The sequence below is a fragment of the Erpetoichthys calabaricus genome, chromosome 7 (assembly GCF_900747795.2).
Source record: "Erpetoichthys calabaricus chromosome 7, fErpCal1.3, whole genome shotgun sequence".
NCBI classification, from domain to species: domain Eukaryota; kingdom Metazoa; phylum Chordata; class Cladistia; order Polypteriformes; family Polypteridae; genus Erpetoichthys; species Erpetoichthys calabaricus.
The window spans coordinates 48,909,737-48,937,666 of record NC_041400.2 but is presented as its reverse complement, the minus strand read 5'-3'; the positions used below and the strand labels follow the sequence as shown (position 1 = coordinate 48,937,666).

The following is a 27,930-nucleotide window of genomic DNA, read 5'->3' as shown; positions in this document are numbered from 1 at the left end:
GCATAGAAGAAAACACTTCAGCGGATAGTAAAGACTGCCCAGCAAATCATCGGCTGCTCTTTACCTTCTCTGGATGAACTGCACAGCTCTCGCTGCCTCAGGAAAGCAGAAAATATCTTAAAAGACTCCTCACACCCCGCTCATGACATGTTCCAACTGTTGCCATCAGGCAAAAGATATAGGAGCATCAAAACAAAGACTAATAGACTGAAAAACAGTTTCTACCCTGTTGCTATTAGGGCACTGAATGCCACCTATTCACCTCGAATGCAGCAGTGCAATAGATGACATCTTGTGCGATAGTGTTCATGTGCAATTAAGGTCTTATGTTGAATGTTTGTGTTCTACATTATTTCTTCTTATCCTTTTGTAATTATATTTATTTATATTTTGACACCGCAGGGACTGCACCTAATTTCTTTGTATTTGTTACAATGACAATAAAGATATTCTGATTATATTGATAGCTTTCGTATCCAAGGGCCTCTTGTTATACAATATTTTTGGTTTTGCTATCGGGGCAAGAATGTAGCTGTGATCTCTTGCCAAAAATGTAAAAAGTTGGCAAGATATCTCTGGCCAAGCGGAAGGTAAGTATGCTCCAACGTCAAACGTTGGCACTGTATCTGATCATGTTTAGCTCTGACGGGAGAGCGTCCCAAGCGTGGGGATAAGAGTATGTGGCTGTGATATCTCTGCCAATGAGCAGCTGCCCTCTAAAACACACATAGCTGTGATCTCTCTTTCAAAAACGCCAAACATTAATCCTTAATCTCTAGATGATACTGTCTGCTGAACAAACAGCTATCGCTAGCTAAGTGGAGGCAAGGGTACTCCAACACGTGGCGAGAGGTAGAGCGACTCGAACGGAGGCTGGCATGTGAGTGAGGAGGACCCCGTCTTGCCCCGCTCTCCTCAGATTTACGTGAATAAGTCGGTACCACAAGTGAACTATGATACTTAGCGTGATGAGAGAAGTCGCAAAATCAACTGGAATGTTCAAGCAAATTATTGAAAAGAACCTAATCTAAATCTGTTAAATAGTTCTCTCGTGGAAAATGGACAGACAGACAGACAGACGTCTATATATATATATATATATATATATATATATATATATACACTGTATATATTGTCACAAAACTCGCAATGAGACATAGCAAGGTTTGGGGCAGCCACCCGTATAATTTGGTATCCTGGCTGCAAAGTCGTAAAATGAGATACAGCACTGATGTGCACAAAACCGAGTCCAAAACTGAACTGAGGGAATAGGGAAAAGGTGCAGGCTTTTGAAGGGGAAGACAGGAAGTGAGATCATATGGGTCGGGCTCATGAAGGTCTTCAGTCATTGGTTCGAGCCCGGACGTGACATCACTGGGGCCGGAGCCAGCAAGGTCTCCTTCCATAGGCTCGGTCCCGGAAGTGACGTCAAGAGAGCCAGGTGGAATCTCCCGTGCTTGGTCTACAGGAAAGGGAGAAAAAGAGTCAGTGCACTCTGCCACATCCTGGTATGACTCAGAAGTACCCTTACCCAAGCCCTTTAGCTGCCTCCCATGCGCACGTGTGTGACAATATATATAAAGATATGTATGATCTAATGTTTTACCTCAGTTCTATTTATTTGTAATAAGTTTGTTGATAAGTTTAATGTTCTCTGTAATACCAGCTGGCTTTTTGGAACAATAAAATTGAATTGAAACACACAAACATTCCCAGCCAGGATTTGAACTCGGGTCCACCGAGCTGTGAAACAGCAGCTCTTACAATCATGCCAGCCTTTAACACAACATACTTTCTAAATTAAACATTTACAAAATATACTTTGATGTGTGACAAAAGAAAAGGCATGTTAGACTTGAGGGAGTGAATTCCAGAATAAGTGCACATGTTTTTCCTTTTATAAATATTTTATGGCCTACAGTGTAGATGTGTTCAGCTTTTATTTTAATTTTAACACAGGATGATAAACTCAAACACAAGCACTGGACATTTTTAAAATTGTCAGGGAGCTTGCCAGTCCCCTCCAGACTGATTGTTCCTTTTTTTAAGATATAGTGCCTTGGGCTGTCAAACCTTTAATGTGGCAACACCTCCCAATAGCAGAGCTGCTTTCTCTTATAGGGCTTAATGCATTCCTTTCTTCAAGGAGAATAAATCATCTCTAATAATAAAACTCTCTTGATTTTGTAAAAAAAAAAAAACTGCCTCCAAAAGGAAGCAGCCCACAGGATTTATTTTTACCTGACACTCGACCCCTAAACAGCTCTGACAAAAGAAGCTGGCAGCACTTCCTTATTGCTCGGCTCCTGGTGTCAGACGGCCACACCTTACTGGGGTAAGAGTTACACGCGTTACCAGGAGACCAATGCACACAATAGCAATTCAGAGGCCTAAAGCCGCCGGGCAACTCTCTGGGGATCTACACTGGGAGCATTTAGTGGTGAAACTAAGAGTGGGACAATCTGAAGAGCCACCTGGTCACCCCCCACTAACTCTAGCATGGCCTGGTGGTGAGACAGCTGGAGCGTATAGAGGGACACAAGTGCCACAGCTATAGAAGGACTGGGAATTTGGTGCCACTTAGCAGCTGACAGCAAACATCCTGGTGAGTTTTTGAGAAAGAAAGCAAGAAAGTAAAAGGTGACGACAAAGTGGCCTGGTGGTTAGTAATGCGGCCCAGCTTTGACACCTGGTCCTGCCATCTTCTTTGTTAAGTTTGCATGTTCTCCATGTGTGAATGTGGGTGTTTTTTCAGGTACTTCTATTATCTCCCTTTTTTCCAGAACATGCAGGTTGGGAATGTATTAGTGATACTACATTGGCCCAAAATATGAGGCAGGGCAGGTGTATGTATGACTGTGCTCACTGACAGTCTGGTATTGTGTATAAATTTGGCTCTTTTCTTGAGCCAGAACCGTATCCAGCTACCTTTTAATTTAGTTGATTTGTAGAAGGATCAATATGTTACTTCAACTGTGTCTAGCTTGTGACAAAATCGTAAGTACTCCTGGATTTAAACAACACTTCTTTACATAAATGATATGATGTTTAGGTGTTTTGTACTCGTGTTCCATGTCTTTCAGCTGTGTGCTTAAGTGCAAGTGCAATTAATAAGTATAAGCTGAAATAAATTAAAGATACACTCCCTTTGCAGCAAACACGTAGGTAGTGAAGCTCAGGGGTACAGCTAGATATGAGCACATGGGGGAATCTTTATTTAATTATATTTTGAACACAAATTTTCATTATGTGCATAACGCAATATCGTTTAAGGCTCCCCTTCAGCATTTTTGGAGAAAAGCAGGAGTGACTTTGGGTGAAATTTAAAATGTTGGAATGTTTCTCGTGATGCACTGTTGGTAATTTATTTTTTGTTTGCTTTTCCCTCATCACCTTGCTGTGATGAAGGCTCACTTACCAAAATGTAATGGATCAACTCCAGGTGCCCTGCTGTATCAGGCTGCAAGTGATCAGTGTGTCTAGGAATTTGTCATTTGCAGAACGTACATCAGAAAATTAGAGATCTGAAGAATCTGCAGGATTTATCCAAATGTCTTCTGAGTATTAAACAAGTTAAATTGGCAGAGTTCTGTTTCTTGCATTAATGACGAGTACAGTATTATTTTCACAAGTGACCACCTCCTGCCCCATAACTCAAAATTAACATACTGTATATACTTGTGTATAAGTCCGGTCTTGAAACCTGAAAATTCAATCATTAAATCAGACCTCGACTTGTATGCCCGTTGAAAAATGCGACACTTAATTTTTTTTTTCTACATCTTCTTGCCTCCTCCAATCTCAAATCAGTTTCTCAGACACATCAGATTTTGTTCCAGCAGCACAGTAACCAATTTCGCTACTTCAATGACTTTTAATTTTAAACTAGCTCCATGTTTTCTTCTGATAGAACGCTCCATCGTAGATAAGGGATGATCTTACGATAAACATGTATGAGGGTGTGAGATATAAAAAAAACACGAAACAGAGCAGACATCGCCTCAGAATAGTTTGAGTATTACCATGTGGTCACGTAGGCACAATACATAGAAAAAAAAAAGGCAGTGTGCTCTGTGGTTACTCTCTCAGGTGGGCGTTAGCATATCATAATCTCTTGGACCACTAGCATGAGTTTTCCGCATTTAACTTACACAACTTATGCCGGGAGAACTTAAACGCGAGTATATATGGTAATTTTGACAGTCCCATCTGACGGACTCTCCTTGTCAATTTTTGACTGCCAAAAGCAGTGTACTTTCCACAATCAAACATTTGCTGTCCCAGATAGGAATCGTGTTCCTGTTCAACTTATGCTTGTCAAAATGAGAATCATTTTTACAGTTAATCTAATGCTTTCCTATATGGGGAAAGTGTAAGGCCTTAGGAGGTACTTGATGTATTTGGGGATGTTATTCCTTTGTGCCCTCCCCCACCATAACCTATCATCTGTCAGCTTTAGATTCGTCAAACATTTCAATCTTTGGTTTTCGATGGATCTCGATGTTTTAGGGTCCCCTGATGCCACAAACATATATCTCAATGATGGGTGTGTGTGTGTCAGTTTATTGGGGACAGTCTAGAGCTAATACGGCGGACGGAAAAATACCAATCTCGAAACTAAACCCTGCTATGAGATGACGATGTGCTGATTAGTTTTTGAGCCAAATCATGCAAAAGAAAGAGGCAATCTAGGGGAACCCTCAAATACCGTAATTCTGCAATTAATTATGAATTCTTCTCGTCAATTGCTACTATAATGACATATTTTATGATCAGAAAGATCGGCATCAGAATGGTAAATAATTATTGAAATGTTAGAGAATAGTTTGGGTAACTTGGTTCCTTGGGTGCAAAGCCTACTGATGTTCACGTTCAAATTTTTTTTCCCTTTCCCCTATAATTTGGGGGTTAAAGTTAAATCAATGGGGTTTCTTTTTGTATGGGTATGCAGGTATTAGAGGTTAAGAAGGTTTGATATCGAACGATGTGAGGAAAAATGGAGGTAGGGATGTCACAGATATTCAACTAAAGATTGACTATGTTTTTTTTACATCTTTGTGCAAGGCTTTGCATTCGGCCTTTGTACACAGATTTCAATATTTTGCGGCTCTGTGGTTCACATCAGTAATGAGGACTTTGCAAACAGAAAGATTTATATAAGGCTGTCAGCCGTACAATGGAGTAGGGGGAGGGTCTGACAATAAAGTCTGAAGTGGAGATATGGACAGTGGTACAGCGAAAAGAGCTGGAAAATGCTACAAAGGACTTGAAATGGATGACGGTCTGGGGAAGATTATGTTTGAGCGAGAGGATGTATAGGTGATGTTTGACCCAGACATGGACAAAAGCAGACTGTGCCCAGGTGGAGACAGTCTGACATGGTTTGGGAGTGCAGGTGGACACAGGAAGTGTGGATGAATGTGAAAGGATTATTGATAATCGTAACAGATTCAGTTTGGAAAGGGGAAGGTCTAGCTGGAAATGGCAGAGGTTGAAGGGAGGCCTTTTTGTTTTGGCTTGTTATTAGCCCAGCCAAAAAGTACATATGGGAGGTCAGGTGTACTGTATCTGGTCTGTGGCCAGAGAAGTGCACTGGCTAAAAAAGAGTTTGGAAAAGGAGCTTGAAAAGAAAATAAAGAGGGATATTGAGAAATGGCATTTCACAGCTGCAAAAGAGAGATGAAAAGGATTGTGGGAAATGGGGAATAAGGCTTTAAAGGGAAAAAACTTGTGTGAGTAGTATGGATGTTTGGTCCAGTGTTTTTAAACTGTGTTTGGTATATGGTAAAATGGTATTTTGTAATATGTAAATTAAAACTTATTTTTGCAAAAAAAAAAATCTCAGCTTTTTTTTTTTTACAGTGATGATATAATTTCCAGAAATTAGCGTAATTTTCATAACTGGTCACTTTTTCCCTCTGACTTTTTGCAGTCAAAATGAGTGTCATTTCCAAAACACGTGGGAGAGGTGTTCCCCCTTCAACTTCACAATGTAGATGAGCATAACTTTCACAATTGTTACAGTATAATTGAGCATCATTTTAAAATTCATTATCTGCTACTTTACATCATGAATTTGTTTTTCTTCTTGAATTTTTGCAATGAAAACAAGTAAAATTTTCTTATGGATTGTTTATGATGTTCGATGTTAACTTCTTATAACACGAGTGTAATTTTTCCAGTCGGTTGCTTGCTAACCTATCAGATGTTCCCTTTTGACCTTCTATACTCAAACTAACTGTAATTGTTTACCAATCTAACAGAAACATTTCCTCTTGACTTTATTTTAGCCAAAATGGCCTTTGCGAAATTATCTGGTTGGGGTGGAAGTATTCCTTGGGAGCATTTTTCTGTCAACGCATCTGTGGCTTAGCTTGACGTTCTGCCATCCCAGTCTTTTAACAAACCTTTAATATCTCAGCTATTTTGGCAAGTGCATAACCTGCATGCTTATGTTAAAAAAAATACCGACAAAACACAAATAGTTCTTTTTTAGTCTTACAACAAATGGCTTTTGGTCCGTATTTGAATGCTATACTTAATTTAGGATAATTTAGTAAACTTACTCAACAAACAAGTCTTGCTTTTAAAAATGAGTTTGGTGCATAGAATGAGCTTTACAAATCTGTTGTTCAGCCATCTGTCAAACCATTGCTGTTAGCAGTAAACAGGAAGAGTGCTCTTTACATTGTGAGTTTCCTGGAAGTGCAAATAGCAAATATAGACAGACAGACAGAATATGAGGATAAATCAAACTTGATCATCTAAACTTCCTTCCCAAATGTTAGTCAGTCAGTCAGTCAGTCAGTCATTATCCAACCCACTATATCCTTACAAAGGGTCATGGGAGTCTGCTGGAGGCAATCCCAGCCAGCACAGGGCGCAAGGCAGGAATAAACCCTGGGCAGGGCGCGCCAGCCCACGGCAGCCAAATGTTAATGATAGATAGATAGATAGATAGATAGATAGATAGATAGATAGATAGATAGATAGATAGATAGATAGATAGATAGATAGATAGATAGATAGATAGATAGATAGATAGATAGATAGATAGATAGATAGATAGACTTTCCTTCCAAAATGTTAGACTAATTAGTAAATAGTGAAAATGTCAGACAAACAGACAGATACAGTAGATAGATAGAATATGATGCTACATTAAACTTGATCATCTAAACATCCTTCTCAAATGTTACAGAAATTAGAAAATGGTAAAAATGTCATGCTGCATACTGTGCTGTAGCAAACAAGATATGGTAACACTTTACTGATGCTTTGTGTTATGAAGACCCAAAGTAGTGTACATTAAGGTCTTGTCACTTACTAGTAAATGTGTAATGGATGTATTTTTGCAGTACATACAGTCATTGATGAAATTATCGGCACCCCTGGAATTTTCCCAGAAAATGCACCATTTCTTCCAGAAAATTATTGCAATTACAAATGTTTTTGTATATACATGTTTATTTCCTTTATGTGCATTGGAACAACACAAAAAAAACAGAGAAAAAAAGCCAAATCTGACATCAGGTCACACACAACTCCAAAAATGGGCTGGACAAAATTACTGGCACCCTTTCAAAATTGTGGGTAAATCGTTTTATTTCAAGCATATGATGCTCGTTTGAACTCACCTGTGGCAAGAAACAGGTGCTGGCAATATAGCAAACACACATGAAGCCAGTTAAAATGGAGAAATGTTGACTCAACCTTTCTGTTGTGTGCTCGGAGTGTGCCACGCTAAGCATGGAGAACAGAAAGAAGAGCAGAGAATTGTCTGAGGACTTGAGAACAAAAATTGTGGAAAAATATCAACAATCTCAAGGCTACAAGTCCATCTCCAGAGATCTTCATGTTCCTTTGTCCACTGTGCGCAACATAATCAAGAAGTTCACAACACATGGCACTGTAGCTAATCTCCCTGGACGTGGACGGAACAGAAAAATTGATAAAAGACTACAACGAAGGATAGTCCGAATGGTGGATAAACAACCCCAATCAACTTCAAAACATATTCAAGCTGTTCTGCAGACTCAGGGTGCAACAGTGTCAGCTCGAACTATCTGTCGACATCTGAACGAAATGAAACGCTATGGCAGGAGAGCCAGGAGGACCCCACTGCTGACACAGAAACATAAAAAAGCCAGACTGGAGTTTACCAAAATGTACTTGAGGAAGTCAAAATCCTTCTGGGCGTACGTCTTGTGGACAGATGAGACCAAGGTAGAGCTTTTGGTAAAGCTCATCATTCTACTGTTTACAGAAAATGGAATGAGGCCTATGAAGAAAAGCACACAGTACCTACAGTCAAACATGGTGGAGGTTCTAAGATGTTTTGGGGATGTTTTGCTGCCTCTGGCACTGGATGCCTTGACTGTGTGCAAGGCATCATGAAATCTGAAGACTACCAAAAGATACTGGGGCGCAATATAGGGCTCAATGTCAGAAAACTGGGTCTACGTCAGAGGTCATGGGTGTTCCAGCAGGACAATGACCCCAAACATACCTCTAAAAGCACTAAAAGAAGACAAAGCGCTGGAGAGTTCTGAAGTGGCCAGCAATGAGTCCGGATCTAAATCTGATTGAACACTTATGGAGAGATCTCAAAATTGCTGTTGGGAGAAGGTGCCCTTTAAATCTGAGAAACCTTGAGCAGTTTGCAAAAAGAAGAGTGGTCGGAAATTTCAGTTGAGAGGTGTAACAAGCTTGTTGATGGTTATAGGAAGCGCTTGATTTCAGTTATTTTTTCCAAAGGGCGTGCAACCAAATATTAAGTAGAGGGTGCCAATAATTTTGTCCAGCCCGGTTTTTGAGTTTTGTGTGAAATGATGTCAGATTTGGCTTTTTTTCTCTCTATTTTTTTGTGTTGTTCCAATGCACATAAAGGAAATAAACGTGTATACCAAAACATTTGCAATTACAACAATTTTCTGAGAGAAATGGTGCCTTTTCTGGGAAAATTCCAGGGGTGCCGATAATTTCGGCCATGACTGTAAACTGAAAGTATTACCCAAGATACAAAATGCTTTAGATCGGTGTGGACAAAGACACCCAGTCCATATATGAACTAACTCACATAGATCCATTATTTCATTGGATATGACTAAAACTGTTATAACTCTCCATAGAACAGGTTAATATAAATTAGCTTTTGTAGAAGACCTTTTGTGTATTATATCAGTAGTTCTCAAGTTATTTGGCCTTAAGGGCCAATTTTGTTTATTTATATTCAGTGATGATGCCTTGCTAGAAATAATTTTAATGTAAACTAGCCTACATTTTCCCCTGAATGGTACACACTACCAAATAATGGTAAATACATACTCAGAATTTTAAAACAGTGTACATAATAGGTGAACTACACACGGTAGTCATTCAAAAATAACCCGGCACATGGGTGTTTCATATTTCTTCACATTTAGTGTCTTTTTAATTGGTAACCTGGGACTGTCTTACTTTCACAAGTTTGTCGAAATCAGGGGTAAATGAAGAGTGCCGAGAGGAGTATGTTTTAACTTGATGGCGTGTGACTCATCTGGAATTTTGGTGTGCATGATTACTGCACAAGACAAGATGAGCTGCAAAAGTGTGAGCTTTCATATATTTGGCAGTGTGATGTGCAACAAAATGATAGCCCAACTGACTACTGGCTTGTTCTATAAACACAACAAAAATGTTATTTGTGAAATCTTAAGATTTTGATTTGAAAACGTCGAACAATTTACCTCAGTATGTGCTCTGTTTCCAAATGTCTTTAAAGCTGAAGGCTTAATGATTTTGTTTGGTAGTACCACTCCACAGATAATGACGTTGCTCATCCTGCATGACAGTAAATCTACATCTGTTCTTTTATCATTTTGGTTTGGCTCAGGTTTTTGGAATGAATCTTGTGAAGAGTTTGGAGTAGGTGATGTTAGGTGGCATTTGAGGAAGATGTTCATGTTCTTTGGCTCTCTTAATGTAGTTTGTGGTGTATAACAGGCTGCCATCTGCTTATAACTGGATTTACTTGGGTCAATTCATTTCCCCAATATGCAGTAGAAAAAAACGTTCCCTTAAATGGGTGCAGAACTGAAATCTGCATTCATTAGACTTCCAAAGTATTAAAGCGACATCTGATTTCCTTTTGTTATTGTTTTTTAACGTAAGCTGAAGACCCATCTAAGGCGTTCAGGACCTATCTGTTGAAAAGCACTGTTACAGGTTTACATTTGAATCTGCTCATATAAGAGACTTAGCCTCACAGCTGGGTTTATAGAAATTCCTGACTGGAAACCTATTATCAAAGAGACAACCACCCCCAGATCCTTAGAAATGTTCTCCAAACTTTTATAGTCATAAGCAGGTCACTGAGACACTTGGGCAAGTGATGCCATCTGATTCTTCATAAAGCTCTGTTGATTTGTAGAGCAGTGTACGCTCCAGGCGGTGAGCCAGACCACTTGGATTTATGCCCAGCAGATATCCTTATCCTTCCTGATTTCCTGTTTGGGGAAACCACAGATGGCCTCAGTGTGGATGCAGGGCCTTCCGTTATTGCTGTAATATGGTGCAATTAAGAATTCAAGTCACAGACTATTATCTTAAGTACTGCTGGGTCATTCAAATCACTATGCATACTTGCTGTATGCAGTTACAAAATAAGCAGTCAGTCAAAATATGGGCAACAAATGAGGCAGTCTCATGAGAAAATGAGCTGTGTGACCTGATGGTATCCCTGACACTGTTTTAATTATACTTATAAATCTTTGTTTGCCCTGTTCTCCAAATCAAGTTAATGATGCCACAAACGGACTCTGTCACACTGTTTCTCTCTTGCACTAAGAAATAATTCATTGTGTGTCATGTGACTGAATCATCTTGACTAACAGGAGTCTTTCTCATTCAGCCTGTACAGAGGCCTAAGCGCTCACAGCAAGTCATTTGTGTCTTTCAAGAAATTCTTCAGATTATTGTAATCTCTTCATTTTCTCAGCCCTAACCTTAGCTCTTCTTAGCACCTAACAGAGCAACTGTGATATTTCGTGACAAAATCAAACTGCAGGGAAAAAAAATAGAAATCAATGTGTCTGATGAATCATTTCACGTTGCTGAGGGCATAAGAAGTAGGCAGGAACATGAGTCACTTTTGTCTAATCCAGGTTTGATGAACTTTATTAAGCAGACCCTCAAGGAGGGCAAGTCCACTTATGCAGTACGGCTAGTGTGGTTATTCATTCCTAATGGACATCAAGTTAAGTAAAGGGGGCATGTAATCTTCTGTGGGGTTGACTGCATTGCTTTTTCAGCTATTGGGGTGCTGACCAAGACAAAGATTTTGGAGCCCTTCCTGCCATTTAATTGGGTGGTCATGAATGAGTGTCTTCTGCCACTTAACATTTCTTTTTCTACTGTTGTGTTATTTTTTTCTTATTGTCCTAATTTTAACTTTTATGTTCTTAATATCTTCCTATCATCATTTTGGGGGTTTTTGTTCTTAATTTGGGTATCATTTTGTATGTTTTTCTTCATCATTATGGATATCTTGCTTATTTCATTTTCATGTTTATTTTTTTTGTTAAGTATTTTATTGATTTTATTAAAATTAAATAACATTCCATAGAAGCAAGCCAAGTTTAACAAAACTAGGTTCGAAACAAATAAACCCCCACCCCATGAGAAAGAGAACTAGGCCAACAGAATAAAACGTTAAACTAGGAAAATTAAGTAAATAGATAAACTAATAATGAATAAAAATAAATAGAATAAAAAAAAGAAGGGAGAGAATCCGCTTTCTTAATTTAAATAAATTCTAAAATGTTACTGATTAGTTCCTGCAAGGTTTTGAAGAAGTTTTGTACAGATCCTCCAAGTGAGAATTAGAGTTTTTCCAATTTCAAATAATATATAGGCCTAACATTAGCTACCCAATGATTTAAAAGAGGTGAGTTAGGATTGTTCTAGTTGAGTGAGATACAGTAAGTCTATGTGCCAATAGTGTAGTAAAGGCCATTACAGTTTGTTTGTCATTCTCCACTTTAAGCCCATCTGGAAGAACACCAAACACAGCTGTTAGTGGATTAGGAGGGATTGTGACACCAAGGCTGTCTGAAAGACATTTAAAGATTTTGGTCCAAAATTATGTTAATTTGGTGCATGCCCAAAGCATATGGCCCTGTGAGGCTGGAACTTGATTGCAACGTTCTGATATACTGCTTATTCCAACGTTCGCAGGTTGGATCTTGCCCTGGAAACATTTTGGACAATTTTAAACAAGACAGATGTGCTCGATAGATAATGTTAAATTGAGTAACTCTATGCTTTGCACATAAGGAGCTCAAGTGAATACTATGCATTGCTACCTTCCACTCCTTTTCTGAAATATTGAGTGAGAGATCCTTTTCTCACTGTACTTTGGGATCTTTGAAAGGGAGAGAATTTAAAATGGTTTTATATATTACAGAGATGCTGTCTGAATCTGTCTGATATTTTTTCTGGAATAGACGTAGGTGGGAAGTGAATAAAACTGGGCAGGCTTTGTTTGACAAAATTTCTAATTTGAAGGTAGTGAAAGAAATGTGTTGCTGGAAAGTTAGATTTGGAGTGTAATTATTCATAGGATGCAAAGACGTTGTTGTATGTATTTATAAAGCACTTTAAAACAACAGGGGCCTCATGTATAAACGGTGCGCACGCACAAAAATGTTGCATAAGCCCGTTTCCACGCTCACATCGCGATGTATAAAACCTAAACTTGGCATAAAGCCACGCACATTTTCACACCAGCTAAATGCTTGGCATGCACAAGTTCTCTACTCGCTTTTGCAAACTGGCGGCACCCAGCGTTAAAGCAGTGCTTTTGTTCCAGTGTGGTTTCCCTTCTTTTTTAGATCCAGATCCCCGACGCAGCTTTATCAAATACACTGAAATTAATCGCATATTGTTTAGCAGTTTATGGCATTTGATTGTAATTAACCTGTAACAATATAATGGTCCACAGAATGGCCAAACTATTCCAAATACCATAGCTGCTTTAGCGTTATTTCTCTCAATACACCACTCATAGTATTTATCCCACTGTATCTTAGTGTGGAATCACAGCTCTACATCAGCTGATCGGAAAGAGAATTATTGGTATACAGCATGAAGCACACGCTGCCTCAGCCATGCTGTCAATTGAACTGCTCTCATACGACAAATGCTTCAGAGCATTTCCTATACGGACCTTACGGTTCAGAAACAGTTTCATCCCAAGAACTATAAACGCACTCAATCAGTCCATCAAGTGCGCCTTGTAGAACTGTTTGTACTTAATACAATCACCTCACTGTAAACTTGCGATACAGTTATAATATTGCACAACCTGAGCCACTTTATAAACTGCATATTTATATGTAATGACAATATCATTTTTAAGATGAAATGCAGCAAAATTTGTTTATTACATTATACAGATAAAGTGTTAACATCATTTAAATAATCTATATTGTTAATAATCAAACATGTGAGAACACAGTGGCACAGCACTAGCGACGATCTGGTGCCCTGTTCAGAGATTGCTCCTGCCTTGCGCTGTATGCTTGCTGCGACTGGTGTGACCCTGGATGGATAGATGGATGGAATAATTAAACATGTGCCACAAAGCTATTTCAATGTTCGTTAAAAGTTTTGAAGAATCAGTGTTCTAAGCATACAGATGGCTTAACATCTATTACAGAGCTGATTGTGTGACGATTGGTTACTTGGAGAAAGAAAAGGAAGGACAGGAATTGGGGGTTAGTATGTTTGAAAGAGACAGTACTTCTGCAATAAATTATTTAATCAAAGGTTACGCATGGCGCAGCAAGCATCTTGCGGGAGGCAGGAACAAACTCTGGACGAGGTGTCAGCTCGTCACTATCACTGCGCCACTGTGTTCCCAAGTTTAATAACATGCATTTAACTCCTACTGTATCATCACACACATAGAGAACATAGAAGAACACATACAAAACAAAGCATTTAACATGCTACTTCAGTTACAATGGTATTTGAGAAACTAGTAAATTAAACGATTTAAAGATGAAGTTTATGATGTTCTACTTTAATGACAAAATAAAATACGTGATTAAAGTGGAAATGTTGAGATTAAAGTTGACATTTCAAGTTTTTTTCCCACTGTGTGCCTATTTTTTTTTTCTTTTCTCTGTACCCTAGTAAGCTTTCATATGACACTCAGACAGTGGGCTATGACTCACATTTCACGGTGACTTTGATATCTAATAACTTCTTTTTTATTTCGGGCGCTGTGTGACTTTGTGAACTTGAGCTTTCGAGTTTCTCGACACTATGTCACTCGATCAAGTTCCTTTTGTTGTTTAACCACTGTTAAAACCAACAAAAAGTAAGTTTTTCCTTGCCTCCACTTGGTATTCACTGAAATTCTTCTATTTTCCCCCATGCTTTTACCATTGCCTTTTCACAGAACACTGAGCTTAAGGGCTATTTATATTGATTTGCATATTCAAAGAGGCGTAATTCTGGGAGGAGTTTGGGAGTGGCGGCAGGCGCATGCACGTGCGTTACTTTTCACTCTGACTAGGATTTATGTAGCTGAAGAACGTGGAAGTTGGTGAACGCACAGATTTATGCATCTGGATTTTTTTTGTACGTACACACATTCTATGCACAGCGTTATGCATGAGGCCCCAGGAGATGAACCCAAAGTGCTGTGCAAACCATATACCAGGTAACACAAAAAAGTTAAAATTTAAGTAACAAATTTTAAAAAAATGTTAAAATCAGGACTGACTTAAAAGAGAGGGAATAAAAATAAATTTTAAGATGCTATATACAGTATAAGCAGGCAGTAAGGGGGCCATCCTATCATTCAGGGGTAAAGTATTCCACAGTTTCAGAGCCGGGACAGAGAAAGCCCGGTCTCCTCCCTGTTTTAGCTTAGCCTTTCAAGCAGTCAACAAAAACAGATCAGCTGACCTCAGAGACCTTGCTGGGATGTATGGAATAATCAGGTCATTAAGGTACAGTAGGTGGTGGCCATTCCTTTTATAGTTTTAAAGTAAAGATGAGAACCTTAAAATTTATCCTAAACTGTACTGGAAGCTAATGGAGGGATGCAAGTATTGGGATGATATGGATATGTTTCTTAGTGTCTGTTAAGAGATGTGGTGCAGCAAATTTGTACCTGCTGAAGGTGGCAGAGGGAAGCCCAAATAACCCCAGAATACAAGGCATTACAGTAATTGAGCTACGACAAGATAAATGCATGTATAACTTTCTCAGAACAATCAAATGATAAAAAGGGCTTGATTTTAGATAATTAGTTGGAAAAAGCCTGACTTTATCACCGAAGTAATTCCTTGTGGAGGACTTAAAAGGTTCCAAGGGACATTGGTTAAAATAGGGGGAATCATTGGTCCCACTAGGTTGAAAAATGAAGACCTCGGTTTTACTCTCATTAAAGTTATGATAATTTAAGGCCATCCTCCGAGAAGTACAAACAATGGTTTTGAAGGATTGTTATCTTTCCATTTATGGTTGGTAAGCCGGTTGTACCAATGTTAGTAGCCACCTTAGCGTCTTGTTTAACAAGCCAAAATGTTGAATTATTTAACAGGAAATAATGTTATGTGTAGCACAAACATGTAAATAATAAAATGTCTACATAAACAAAGTAGGAAGAGTACTGTATGTCTAGTGTCCACTGCTGTGCTAATGCAGATTTAGGACACATCCTTTATATGATATATTTTGAAACAGTCACCAATGTGCAGACCAATGTTGCGACTGGGACAGTAAAAGCGTGTTTCTTTATGCACTTTGCTTGCATTTTATCTGTTGCTTGAGCATGAGTGGTTTGATTGTCAGTGTCTGATCTGCAGGAGTGACACCCCCCCATTAACCCTTTGTGTCACTGTAATCCACAGCACAAGGCCTAGTGACTTCCACATTTCGAATTTTATACTTGAACCTGTAAGACACAGGGAGCAGGTGAAGGCGAAGCAGGATGGGCATTATGTGCTCGCTGCTGCTGGTTTGTGTAAGGACTCTTACAGCATAGTTTTGAAATAACTGGAGCTGTGATAAAAGATTAGAAGGAGCACCTGCCAGTAGGGATGTGATAATAGCACAGACAAGTCTCTCAGCATTAGAAAAGGAGAGGAATGAGGGAACACGGGATATGTTATAGAGGTGGAAGTAAGAAAGTTTCTTATTATTGTTTATGTGGTCAGAATAAGAAAGGGAGGAATCAAAAATGATACCAAGATACCTAACATTAAAAGAAGGTCTGATGAGATCATCACCAAGAGTCATCGAAGAGGAGCTCATTTTCTAAAGTTAAGCTTTAGTGCCAATTTGCAGGAGTTCAATTTTGTTGCAATTTAATTTTCAAGAGTTATGCTCCATCCAGGTTTTAATTACACTGAGGCAAGTTGTGAGCAGAGAAAGCTTTGATGAAATTTCACTTTTAAATACAAACAATTCATAAACAACTAATCTGTATGCAAAAGTGCTCCCCAATAGTGCCAACAGCAGTAATTACTTAACAAAAGAACATAACACTAAGTCTAAAAAGATCAACGATAAACACCACAATACAAAGTCCAAACTTAGCCAAGGTGCAGGTGCAGATTGGAGGTGATAAATGAACGGATGTGGCAAGTGAATAGTTTTCAGTTTAATATGCAAAGTTTTGTCCTACTGTGATGGGGTGCGCTCCACAGACAAAGACCTCTACCAACTCTGATCAGACCACAGGGGCATCAAGCACAAGACATGAACATAAATCCAGAGACTGTAACCCTGTAGTAAACTGCTATTGGGGTGAAGTGTGGAGACACACAAGACAGACAATTGCACTTCTTCTGCCTCCTTTAAAGTCCATGGCAGGCCTTATTTCCCCCAGCAACCCCAGTGGCAACACCCAAAGCTGACCAATGCGAAGTACTATCGGCTCTGCTGGGATTTGTAGTTTATTTAAAAAGCGCTGCTACCAAAGTATGACAATATACCAGTATAAGTGAGATGTGGCCAGTTAACAATGAAGAAAAGAAAAACAAAAAAGACCAGCCCAGTAAAATCTTGAATCTGTCTCACTTTTAAAGAATTTCCTCAAGCATATTCTATTTTGGACAATTATGGCTCAAGTGTACTCTTTGAGAGTTTTCAATCTCTTATTTAAGTGCATAACACTGGACAGCAAAGATTTTGCTTCCTGGACACTGCATCCTATAGATTTTTGTGAGGTGGAAGTGAAAGGGGTGTCAGCTCACACAGAAGCGACATCACGGTTTCTCCAGATTGTATTCCTCCATTTTTGGGGCAAACAGAAATCGAGTTACTGGCTGTGTTACCACATAAGATGAGGTGATGTAAATCCCGAGTGACATGTCCCAAGCTTGCTTGTTTGACACCCTAAATTAAAATTTCCCCTGTTGTGGTAGAAAAGCTGGATGGCAGGAGGTGTTTTTGACAATGTGTTATAGTCATGAGACCATTTGGGGACTTTGAGCTTGTAAAGACTCCTCCTTTTGTGCCACCACTTTGGGGCATAAATCGATATTAAAGCCCAATGGAGTTGCCCAAATGCGGGCAATTACACTATAGGCATTTTGATTGAAGGGTTTTTAAACCCAATTCTGCACCTATTTTGCCCTTGCGTTCATTTTACATTTTTTATTTTTATAGCTTTATTGTGCCACCACTTATGCATTGTTTATGAAGATGGGAGTATTGGCCATATTATTGTTAGTGACAGTACCCCGTTGCTACCACGTGGCCACCAAAAGTTGAGACATGTGACATTATCCATGCAACATTTGGTTATTTTGAGTGTTTTTGTATTTGTTGCTTAAACCTTGATTCAGTAAGTGTGGCTGGTGATTTAAACCAACTTAATTAGTTAGGATTTTTCTTGTGGTTATTTTATGTTTAGTTCGATTGTTGGTCTGATTTTTTTTCTCTTCTTTTGGTTAAGACCCCACTACTTGTTGTTTTGACTTTGATTTTTGCCCTTCTACATTGATTCTGGCATATTTTGTTTTTTGGGTTTAACTACCATAGAGTGGCTCTGAGGCTAGGGATCTGTGCCAGCAAACAGAAGGTTGCCGGTTCAAATCCCATAAATGCAGTGGCGGACCGTGCATTTCACACCTAGGCCTTCAGTAGTGCTCCGTCTGAATCAACCCGCCCCTCAAAAACTAATTTATGGTTATAAAAACCATCTTAATATGCAGAAATACAGTATAAAGAGCCGTTGCATCGCAGATAGATAACTCCTGTAGCCACAATAAATGCCTTTATTGAACAGACAAACCAGGGGTGAACAAGTTCCTTTCTACTGCAGCTACAGCCTGTGACACACATAAAAAACATCAATAATAACTCATAAACTTGCAATATTATTTAGGAAAATCGCAACATTTTACTCACCAAAAATTCGGATTATTTGTAATCAAAATCCATCCTCCTCTCTTTCCTCAAAAACAGTTCAATTACTCTGTCGTACAGATTATCCGTGCGCTTCAGTTCCATCACGAAGACCCTTTCTATCGCCATCGAAGCTAATGCTAAAAGTCGAACCTGCCCTGTCGTATTTCTGGCATAAGTTTTAATTCGCTTTAGGGCTGAAAATGTCCGCTCGACAGAAGCAGAGGACACGGGAATGCTTACCGCCAAACATACCAATGTGTAGTAGCTGCCCCATGATGCTCTCATTCAGATTTTTATATTACACCATCCTATTCAATCAACGGGTCTGAATACGGTGACGTTGCCGTACGCCTGCTAGAGGGCCCTAGTAAAACCAACTCAAAATCTGATTGGTTGAAGCAACAGTTTAATCGACATTTATTTTGTGTTAGAGGGCCTGCAGAACGGATTGTGAAGGCCTCCTGACAGACTTCTTTGACTTTGACCCTGCCTGGCAACAAATGATGGCTGAAATGTGATTGGTTAAATGCTTTAATACAAAAATACATGTCTGGAAGCAGGCGCAGCACAACCATCGGAAAAGCTATGAAAGGAAGCAGACAGACTATTTGGAATTATTTAATAAGTATTCATGGACAAAATATAATTAACATCAGTTTGTGATTCAGATATTTTTTTAGGCCAGCAGAGAAGGCCTTGCAGGCCCTGACGGCCCGCCATTACTTCTGATAAATGCCAGAAATAACTCTACTCTGTTTGGCCCCTGAGCAAGACCCTTAACCTGCAATTGCTCCATCCTGGGTATGACGTTAATCTGCATCCGTTTCTGCAAGCAGGTCCTCCAACTTGCAGGGAGAACTTAGGAGTTGGTGGAAGGATTGGCGCTCCAGCCACTGTAAAAAACAACTCACAGTGTTTGATGTGGTGGTGAGGTGTCACCTGTTGTATGGCTGCACTCGGATCTCAATCCGGGTGGTTCGCTGTGCGGTGGGTGCTGCAACGCTCTGTAATCAGCACATGTGCTCAACCTCCTCCTCCTCTAACTACCATCCTTGAATATGACTAACGCTAACTTTCTCTTTTGTAGTGATTGAAGTGGCTGAAGCCTGACCATACTGGGAGAAGAATGTCAAGGGAGACGTCGCTACAGGTGTACCACCAAAGCCCCGACAAGTAAGTCTGAGAGAACCTGTCCGACCAGGCTGTGTCATGGTATAGGAAACAATTCTGGCAAATAAATAAAGTTTAGTATGCTACAGAAGGCAAAATCCTGTATGCATGTTAAGTATGGAAACTGTAAAACGTCTTTTCACCAAATATGAATAATATTTCAAAACTAACCTTTTAAGAGTTGCGGCCATAGCTTTCTGTCCAATGTGAAATGTTTCCGCTAGGACACAAAAATATTGAAGAAGAACAAACTCTACAGGAGAAAGACGACACCACAAAAATGATAGAGTTAAGGTAAATAAATTCAACCTCACTTGTTAATTAACATGGCGGCCCAGGGTTAGCACTGCTGGATCACAGTTCCAGGTACCTCGCTTTAAATTCTAAATGGCTCACTGTGTGTGTGTTTTTCTCGAAGCCCTCTAGCATCCCTAAAGGCAGTTGGATTGTTATGGCTTGGCACGGCTGGATGAGTTCCTTGGTGCAGTATGGCCAGACAGAGAAATGCCAATTTATAGCTTTTCTTTTGTTATCACATGTTTATAAGACTTTTAATAACAACAATGTATAAAACACAGCAGTCAACAGGTTTTCGATTAAAATGAAAAAAAAAGTAATAAAAAACAATGGTAATTATAATCCTCTATCTCCCCCAATGCACTAACCCACCCCACACACAAAATGCGTGAATAAATGTGAATAAAAAAACAGGCAATGTCTGAGCAAAATTAAAAAAGGAAATGCAACGCATAGGTACAAAAATTGGAAATAGAGAGAGACAGAGTGCACGATAACCATCACTGGCCTCCCAGCTCACACAGAAATTTCACCAGAGCATGAAAGTATCAGAAGAATAATGTTGAACAATTAAGCTTCTCAAGATATTAAAGAAAAGAAACATCAAGTTTCCAGTGAGAGACTAGAAACACTTCTTACAGCTGTTGTACGAGGACAAAACGGTCCCTACTGGACGACAGATCAAGAAAGTGAGAGGAGAGGCCCACTAAGAGAAAAATATGGGGAGGGAAAGGAATGGTAGTGTGAAAAATAGTAGAGTAGATCATCATCTAAGCAATACACAAAAGCTATCAAAAAGGCAAACAAAATGTTACATCATAAAAGCTGTTAAATATAAATCAAGTGACAATATCCTCATACTATATAATGCACCAGTGAGACCACATCAGGTGTACTGTGTGCACTTCTGGTCATCACGCTACAATGAAGACATAACAGCATGTGAGACTGTGCAGAAGAGAGCAACCAGCTTCTTCTCAGGACTTAACGATGTGTCGTACTCAGACTTGGAGAGTTAAAACTAATTAGTCTCAAGCTGAGGACCTAATCCAGGTCTTCAAAATCCTCACAGGTGTAGATAGGGTAGATCTAGCAGAATTCTTTCAGTTTAAGGGCGAATCACATACTTGAGGACACCAGTGGAAATTAATTGGAAGTGTATTTAAGACTGGAGCCAGTGTCATAAACTTGACAAAAAGACACAAAAAGGTTTGGTGCAGCCACCCGTATATTGTTTATCTAGCTGCAAAATTGGATGAATAATGGTAGTACAGGTTAGAGTCCACAACAGAACTGATTTGCTGACACAACGAATGGCGGCTTTAAAGGCGACATTGAGGCTGGAACCGGACTTGACATCATTGGGGGCCAGACGGAATTTCCAGTAACTGGTCTGCAGAGAAGTGAGAGAAAGAGTTAGTACACTCCACCATCCCCTGGTCTGGCATGGAATTACTCTCATTCAGGCCCTTTAGCTGCCTCTCATGTGACACCAGAAAGCACTTCTTTACACCAACAGTTGTGGGACTTTGGATCAAACTAGGAGTCATCCAGGGTTGGCTTCTACATTAAACCTAGTGCTGTTGGGATAGATACCATCTCCTCACAAATGGTGCTGAAAACAATAAGCTATGAACATGGTGCATTTAGGATTGGAGACAGGAAGCACTTTACACAAAGAGTTGTGGGACACTGGAACAAACTGTTGAGGTATGTAGTTGAAGCAGAAACCTTGGCAACCTTTATGAAGTATCTGGATTTGCTACTGGGACAGCTGAGCTAGTGGCTAAACAAATAAGCCTCATAGACTGAATGGTCTCCTCACATTTGTCTCATTTCTTATGTTCTTATGCAGAGAGAAAGTTAGTAATAGATGTACAAAAAGCAGATACGAGAAGACACTCTCAAAACATGCAAAAATCACCTGGAATACTTGCTTAGTAGAAGGGACAATAAGAATCAATGGTCAAACCCGCAGAAGAACATTTTTAAGTAATAAGCAGCCATACCACATGTACTTCAGAAAAGGTTATCCATCTGAAGCTAAGCATGTTTGGGCCCAGCCAATACTTGGATGGGAAACCATCTTGGGAAAGCTGGAAGATGTGATGATGAGGGCAGCAGAGGGGTGCTTACCCTGTGGTCTGAATGTGGATCCTAGAGCCTCGGAGTAGTAAATACTTCGGATAAGACATAAAACTGGGATCCTGGTTCTCTGTTATTATAAAAGATCCTTGGGCATCCTTTGCAAAGAGTACGGAGTATCCTGATGTCCAGGCTAAATTGTCACCATTGGCCTAGTCATTCTGGCCCTGTAATCATCCCCTGTCTCTAATTGGATATGTCTTTCAGCTAATGTTTGGTGAGCATACTGGCACAGAAGTGGCTGCCGTTGCATCATCCAGGTGGATGTTACACATTAGAGGTTGTTGAAGTGGTTCCCCACTCTCCTTGAGTGCTAAGAAATGCACTATATAAATGTAAAGAATTATTACTGTTATTATTATTAGGATAAGCATGGTGAACCCTTTCAATGGTGCTTATTTTTTTTGTTAAGAAGACATGGAGCACAGGCAAATTCAAAATAGATCTATCTATCTATCTATCTATCTATCTATCTATCTATCTATCTATCTATCTATCTATCTATCTATCTATCTATCTATCTATCTATCTATCTATCTATCTATCTATCTATCTTTTCTCAACATTTTAAGAAGGCATGGGGCACAGGCACTTGGGAAGAAGGCTGGAAAGTTTAATTTCATGTTTCTTAGCTTAAATTTAAAGACTCAAACAACTCCCAACTTCCATAAAGCGTGTTTAGTTTCTGGTTCAGAACTTTAAAGATGGCAAGATTAAACCTTTGAAATTACATTTCAGGTTCAATTTAATACTATCTACAACCAAAACTATATACCTGCACCATATTTTTTTGAAAAAATGAATGGACTGCAGATATTTAAAGACATAAAAATGAGAGTATCAATTTAGGAACTTTGTGGGAATAAACAAAGCTCTGAAGCTCACCAAAAGTGTAACTCTTGTTCATATCTGTCTCTATCATATCATTGATTACTTGTTCAAAACTAAGCTGCTAAATGTAATGTTTTTATTTTACTGCCCAGGGGGCAACACTTCCTCCCCATGATTTCTGGGAGCAGAGTGAATGTCGTGGAGGACCGAATGTCCCACCAAGAGAAAACCATTGGAACATTACTGGAGCAGGCCTTCAGGATCAAGGAGGACATCATTTTAAACCTACGGACACAGCAAGGAACATTTCAAGTGGAGACCACCTCACGCAAACTTCTGGAGAACCATATCCAGACCATCACCAACATTGTCAAGCAGCTCAGTAAGGACATAGAGGTAAAGGCAGAGACTGCAGAGGCAAACACCCTTTGGGTTAACTGTTCATAATGAGTACAGAATAGAAATTGCAAGGACAGCTACCAATAATTAATTAAGTTACTAGAGTATGTCTGAGCTGACTTTATACTAATCTTTTATGAAACGTGAATTTGTTAAACATTTTAAAAGTTTAGGGTTGTATATTTCTACTCCAATTCGTTTTATGCTACTACTTCATGATCTTTCCGCTTATACTGTATGAATCGAGATGAATCAAGATCAGGATCTGAAAGCGTTTCTAAATGTGTATAATAAGTAATAGATTTAATTTACCTTTTTAGACTCTGGAAAAGCAGATTATCCAGAGAGATAATGTTTCATCTGGGACGAGCTTCTTTGTCCAGAGTTTGGATCAAAAGCACCTGGCTGGCATTGGAGATTTGCGGGGTAGAGTTGCCAGGTACAGTGTGACCTTCTGATAGTGGACTCAGTGTTTTCTTCTTTGTGTATACTGTGATTGTATTTGCTATTAAATATTTTTGGGCCTAGGTTCTTCCTCTTGGTGTCTGTCTAGGCTGCATTTTTCATTTTTACTTATAGTTGTTTTATTTTTTTATAGCACCATTTACTTTATGTGTCTGATAAGGTAGTATAATCTTATTTAATGTATGAAGAACCTAGTGATGTTAATGCTGTGTAAAATGAATGTTGACTTATTGATTAAGTAGCTACTGCTAAAAAGATTCCACACTACCACTTAAATCAGAGGGTGGTCCAGTGTTTGAACACTGGTAGTGCCCAGTTAAAGATGGGGATTTAGATAGACTGGTAAATCAAAAGGTTACCACAAACTCTGTAGCTCCTGCTTCTTCACCACAATTCTCAATACTGCTGCTGCTGCTCTAACTTGTTGCTCAATGTCATGATCATCACTACCCACAACTGTGTACAAGACCCCCAAAGTGCTTAAAGTCCTTCACTTGGTTCACGTCAATGATCTGAGGGAGTTTTGAAAATTCACATTTCAATTAGGGAACGTCAAGAATTGGACAAAACAAGCAGAAAATCACCATATGAACCCATTTAGTTTAATGTTAGGGAGAAGTCTGAGAAATTTAAGCATAATAAGAGGAAGTGGTTAGTGGTATGGCTACTAAACAGTGGTGTCATTACTGGATGAAAGCCAAAGAAATATTACTGAGTTGTCACCTCATAACGGCTAAAGATATTCAGCATTGAGGAGTAGAACTTAATAAAAAAAAATAAATATGACATAATATACAAGACCTGGCAAGGCTGCATCTTTAAAATAGTGGCTTTGGCAAACTGCACACTTTGGACAGTTAGACTTGCTCATACTTCAAAATTTTATTATTGTCACATTTCTCCTACAATTGGCCTCCAAAACAACAAATAGGTCAGTGAGAGAATGAGAGCCACTCTAGCTGAAGTTAATATATTTATAATGAGGTGTGTGTGTGTGTGTGTGTGTGTGTGTGTGTGTGTGTGTGCGTGTGTGTGTGTGTGAGAGAGAGAGAGAGAGAGTAGTAAATCTAAAGGCCTTGGAGTGCTGATCAATGAGCACAGATAACTTGGGCGGATTCAACACCTAGAGGATACTGTACCATTTTTCCAGAATTTTACCCACCTATTTCATTTAAGTTAATACATGTGAAGAGCAAATGAAGTTAAATGTAATCATTTATATGATGACATTGGCTCTTGAGGAGCGACACAGTGGTTAGTTCTCCTGCCTCAGAGCTCCAGAGCAATATGTATAAATCCAGGCACTGGCCACATTCTCCCTCCATGTAAGAGTTATTCAAGTACTTTGGTTGCTTTGCACATTCTACAGACATCCATGTTAGGTTAGGCTGACACTACACTGGCCCAGATGGAGTGATTGTTGTGTGTATGTGAGCTATGGAGTGGCTTGTGCCAGACCACAGCAGATTCTGACTGCTACGGCGGACAACTATCTTAGACAGTAGGGTCTAAAAGGAGAATAATGCTAAAAAAAATTGGTGTTGGACTTTAAATGAAGACTGTACAAGTTTAGTGTGATTAACATGGTTTCAAGAAAATAATCTTATCCCAGTGTTACAAAGATAAACACGTCTTAATTGAGCTAAAACAAACCTAAGGACTATGAGAAAACAAACAAGTACTCAAACACAAACGATGAGAATTGTGTTCTCAACAGTCACCGTCGGACAAAAGAGACGTGGCACTTCAAATTAGAAGTCCAGTAAATGAAAATGTATTTACTGAAGATACAAAGATGAAAACCAAAGAAAAGCAAGGAGAGAATAAGTGGAAAAAGACTCTGACAGTAAAGATAAAAAGGGACATAAAAAAACTAGGTGGTTTATGAGTGTTTGACAGCATTCATAGCTCAGGCTTGACAAACAGTTTAACTTCTGCAATCATGCATTCCTTCTCAAGGTGACATGAGTTCAAATGCAACGTGACAGCATTGGATTGAAGATGTCTAATAGTGTACGTACAACATGTGTATGGAAGGAAGGGCTGAACTAGCCAACTCCAGTGCTACTAGGCTGGGCTAAAAGAATGCCCCTCTTGCTCAGCTGGCATATTCACTTTTATTCCACTGCTTGGCTGAGCTGGTCAGTGCAAAGTTCAAAGGTGTAAGTCCTGGTAGCAAGTCAATAGTGGCTTATTTACTAATAGCATGGCAATCTATTGATAGATGAGGGCAGTCTATCACTGCAAGTTGTTTTGCGGAGAGTCTGAGATGTTTAAGAAGTGAACTCGACACATTGTGTTGAGTCATGGCACCACCAGCTCACACTGAAGAGGGGCAGTAGCTACGTGGGTTACAGGAATATTCCACTTGTCATTCTGCTTTATTATTGTGCACTGTGTTCTCTGTGAACGCTTAGAATATACCACCTGTGACAGATAGGGGGCGCTGTCATCCCCTTGAACCCTCAGACAACACGTTATGACACCAGGTAAAATTCCAAATATTATTTATTATAATAATAAAGTGCACAAAGCACCCTCCACTATACAATAGATCAATAATAATTCAATAATAATCACAATACACTAATCAATACACAATCCTCCACTCCCAGCAGCTCAGTCACTCTTCCTCCCAACTCGGCTCCACTTGCTGGGTTTTCCCAGAGTCCTTTATAGTCCCTGACCCAGAAATGCATCTGTCCTTCACTTCCAGGTCACATGAAATCTTCTTCTTTTCTTCAACCCGGAAGTACGTTATTTCCTCTGTCCCCGTGACTGGGAAGTACTTCCGGGTTATACGGAAAATATAAGTCCCTGAGCCTCCCTGCAGCATCCCCTGGCGGCCCTCACGGTATCCAGCAGGGCTGTGAATTAGAACTCCAAGGTCCATGATGCCCTACTGGAATTTGGGGCACCTCCATGTTTCGGGGGGGGGGGGGGGGGCTCCATCTGGCGGCTTGGGGGTATTGGCCGGGATAAACTGCCAGCCATATATCACACACCATACATACGGGCCCTGACATCTGTGTATATAATCAAAACCAGCATGATTAAATGTGACCATATATTTAGAAGACATGAGCAACGGAAAAGGATTATGCAGCTCAGAGGCTACATTACTAACTGTATACACAACAGACAGTACAGAAGACTCCACCAACCAAACAATCAAAATGTATTATACAAGTAGCAAGTTGAGCAGGCTCCTGTCAACCATGGAGAATCCACTGCATCCACTAAACAGTATCATCTCCAGACAGAGGAGCAGCTTCAGCGACAGACTGCTGTCACTCTCCTGCTCCACTGACAGACTGAGGAGATCGTTCCTCCCCCACACTATGCGACTCTTCAATTATACCTGGGAGGGTAAACGTTAACATTATTCAAAGTTATTGTCTGTTATACCTGCATTGTTATCACTCTTTAATTTAATATTTTCTTTATCAGTATGCTGCTGCTGGAGTATGTGAATTTCCCCTTGAGATTAATAAAGTATCTATCTATCTATCTATCTATCTATCTATCTATCTATCTATCTATCTATCTATCTATCTATCTATCTATCTATCTATCTATCTATCTATCTATCTATCTATCTATCTATCTATCTATCTATCTATCTATCTACTGTATACAAAGTAGACAAATAATGTAAACCGGCATACACCAACAAACAAACATGAATCAGATCGAAGAATCAACCTATTACTTACCATCCCAATGCCTTATACAGTGAAAAGTTAAAATAATTACAGAATGATGAAAAGGTGGAGGTAAATGAATTCCTCTTCCCAACAGAAAATAACAATTTCATTCAACTGCAGGATGGCCTTGGCTTGAAGAGCAGCTCAGTCCTGGAGATTACCTTCAGAGACGCGCCTCACTTTAATTGCAGTGACATATTCTCCTCTGAAAACATCACCAATCCTGGAAAAGCTTTTTGGGTCCCATAATCAGAGCAGTCAGCCTGGATCACAACATTTGCCTCTGTGTTGGATTGGTTGTCATTGGCAGATTCTGAATTTGCAGTGCACTACCTCTTCATTATAAATAACAGAGCTTATTGATAGGTCTGTATGCTCTGACCAGAAACTTCGATGTTGTTGTCAACCATTTGTCTTTGTTTTGTGCCATGAGTTGTCCAGTTGCTCTTGAAAAGTCTGGGCAGTTTTCATCACTTTCTGACAAATAAGTGGTCTACGTCCA

General features: G+C 39.5%; 1 protein-coding gene across 1 annotated transcript in view; it reads left to right on the top strand.

Moving 5' to 3' along the window:
- The first annotated feature begins 2,315 nt into the window (after nt 1-2,315).
- Nucleotides 2,316-27,930, top strand: part of fam81b (family with sequence similarity 81 member B) — a 55,231-nt gene continuing 29,616 nt past the window's right edge. The window contains exons 1-4 of the mRNA XM_028805964.2: nt 2,316-2,605; nt 19,502-19,587; nt 23,010-23,253; nt 23,577-23,695. Coding sequence (XP_028661797.1) covers nt 19,541-19,587; nt 23,010-23,253; nt 23,577-23,695 — 410 coding nt within the window. The 5' untranslated portion in view covers nt 2,316-2,605; nt 19,502-19,540. The remainder of the gene's footprint in view (nt 2,606-19,501; nt 19,588-23,009; nt 23,254-23,576; nt 23,696-27,930) is intronic.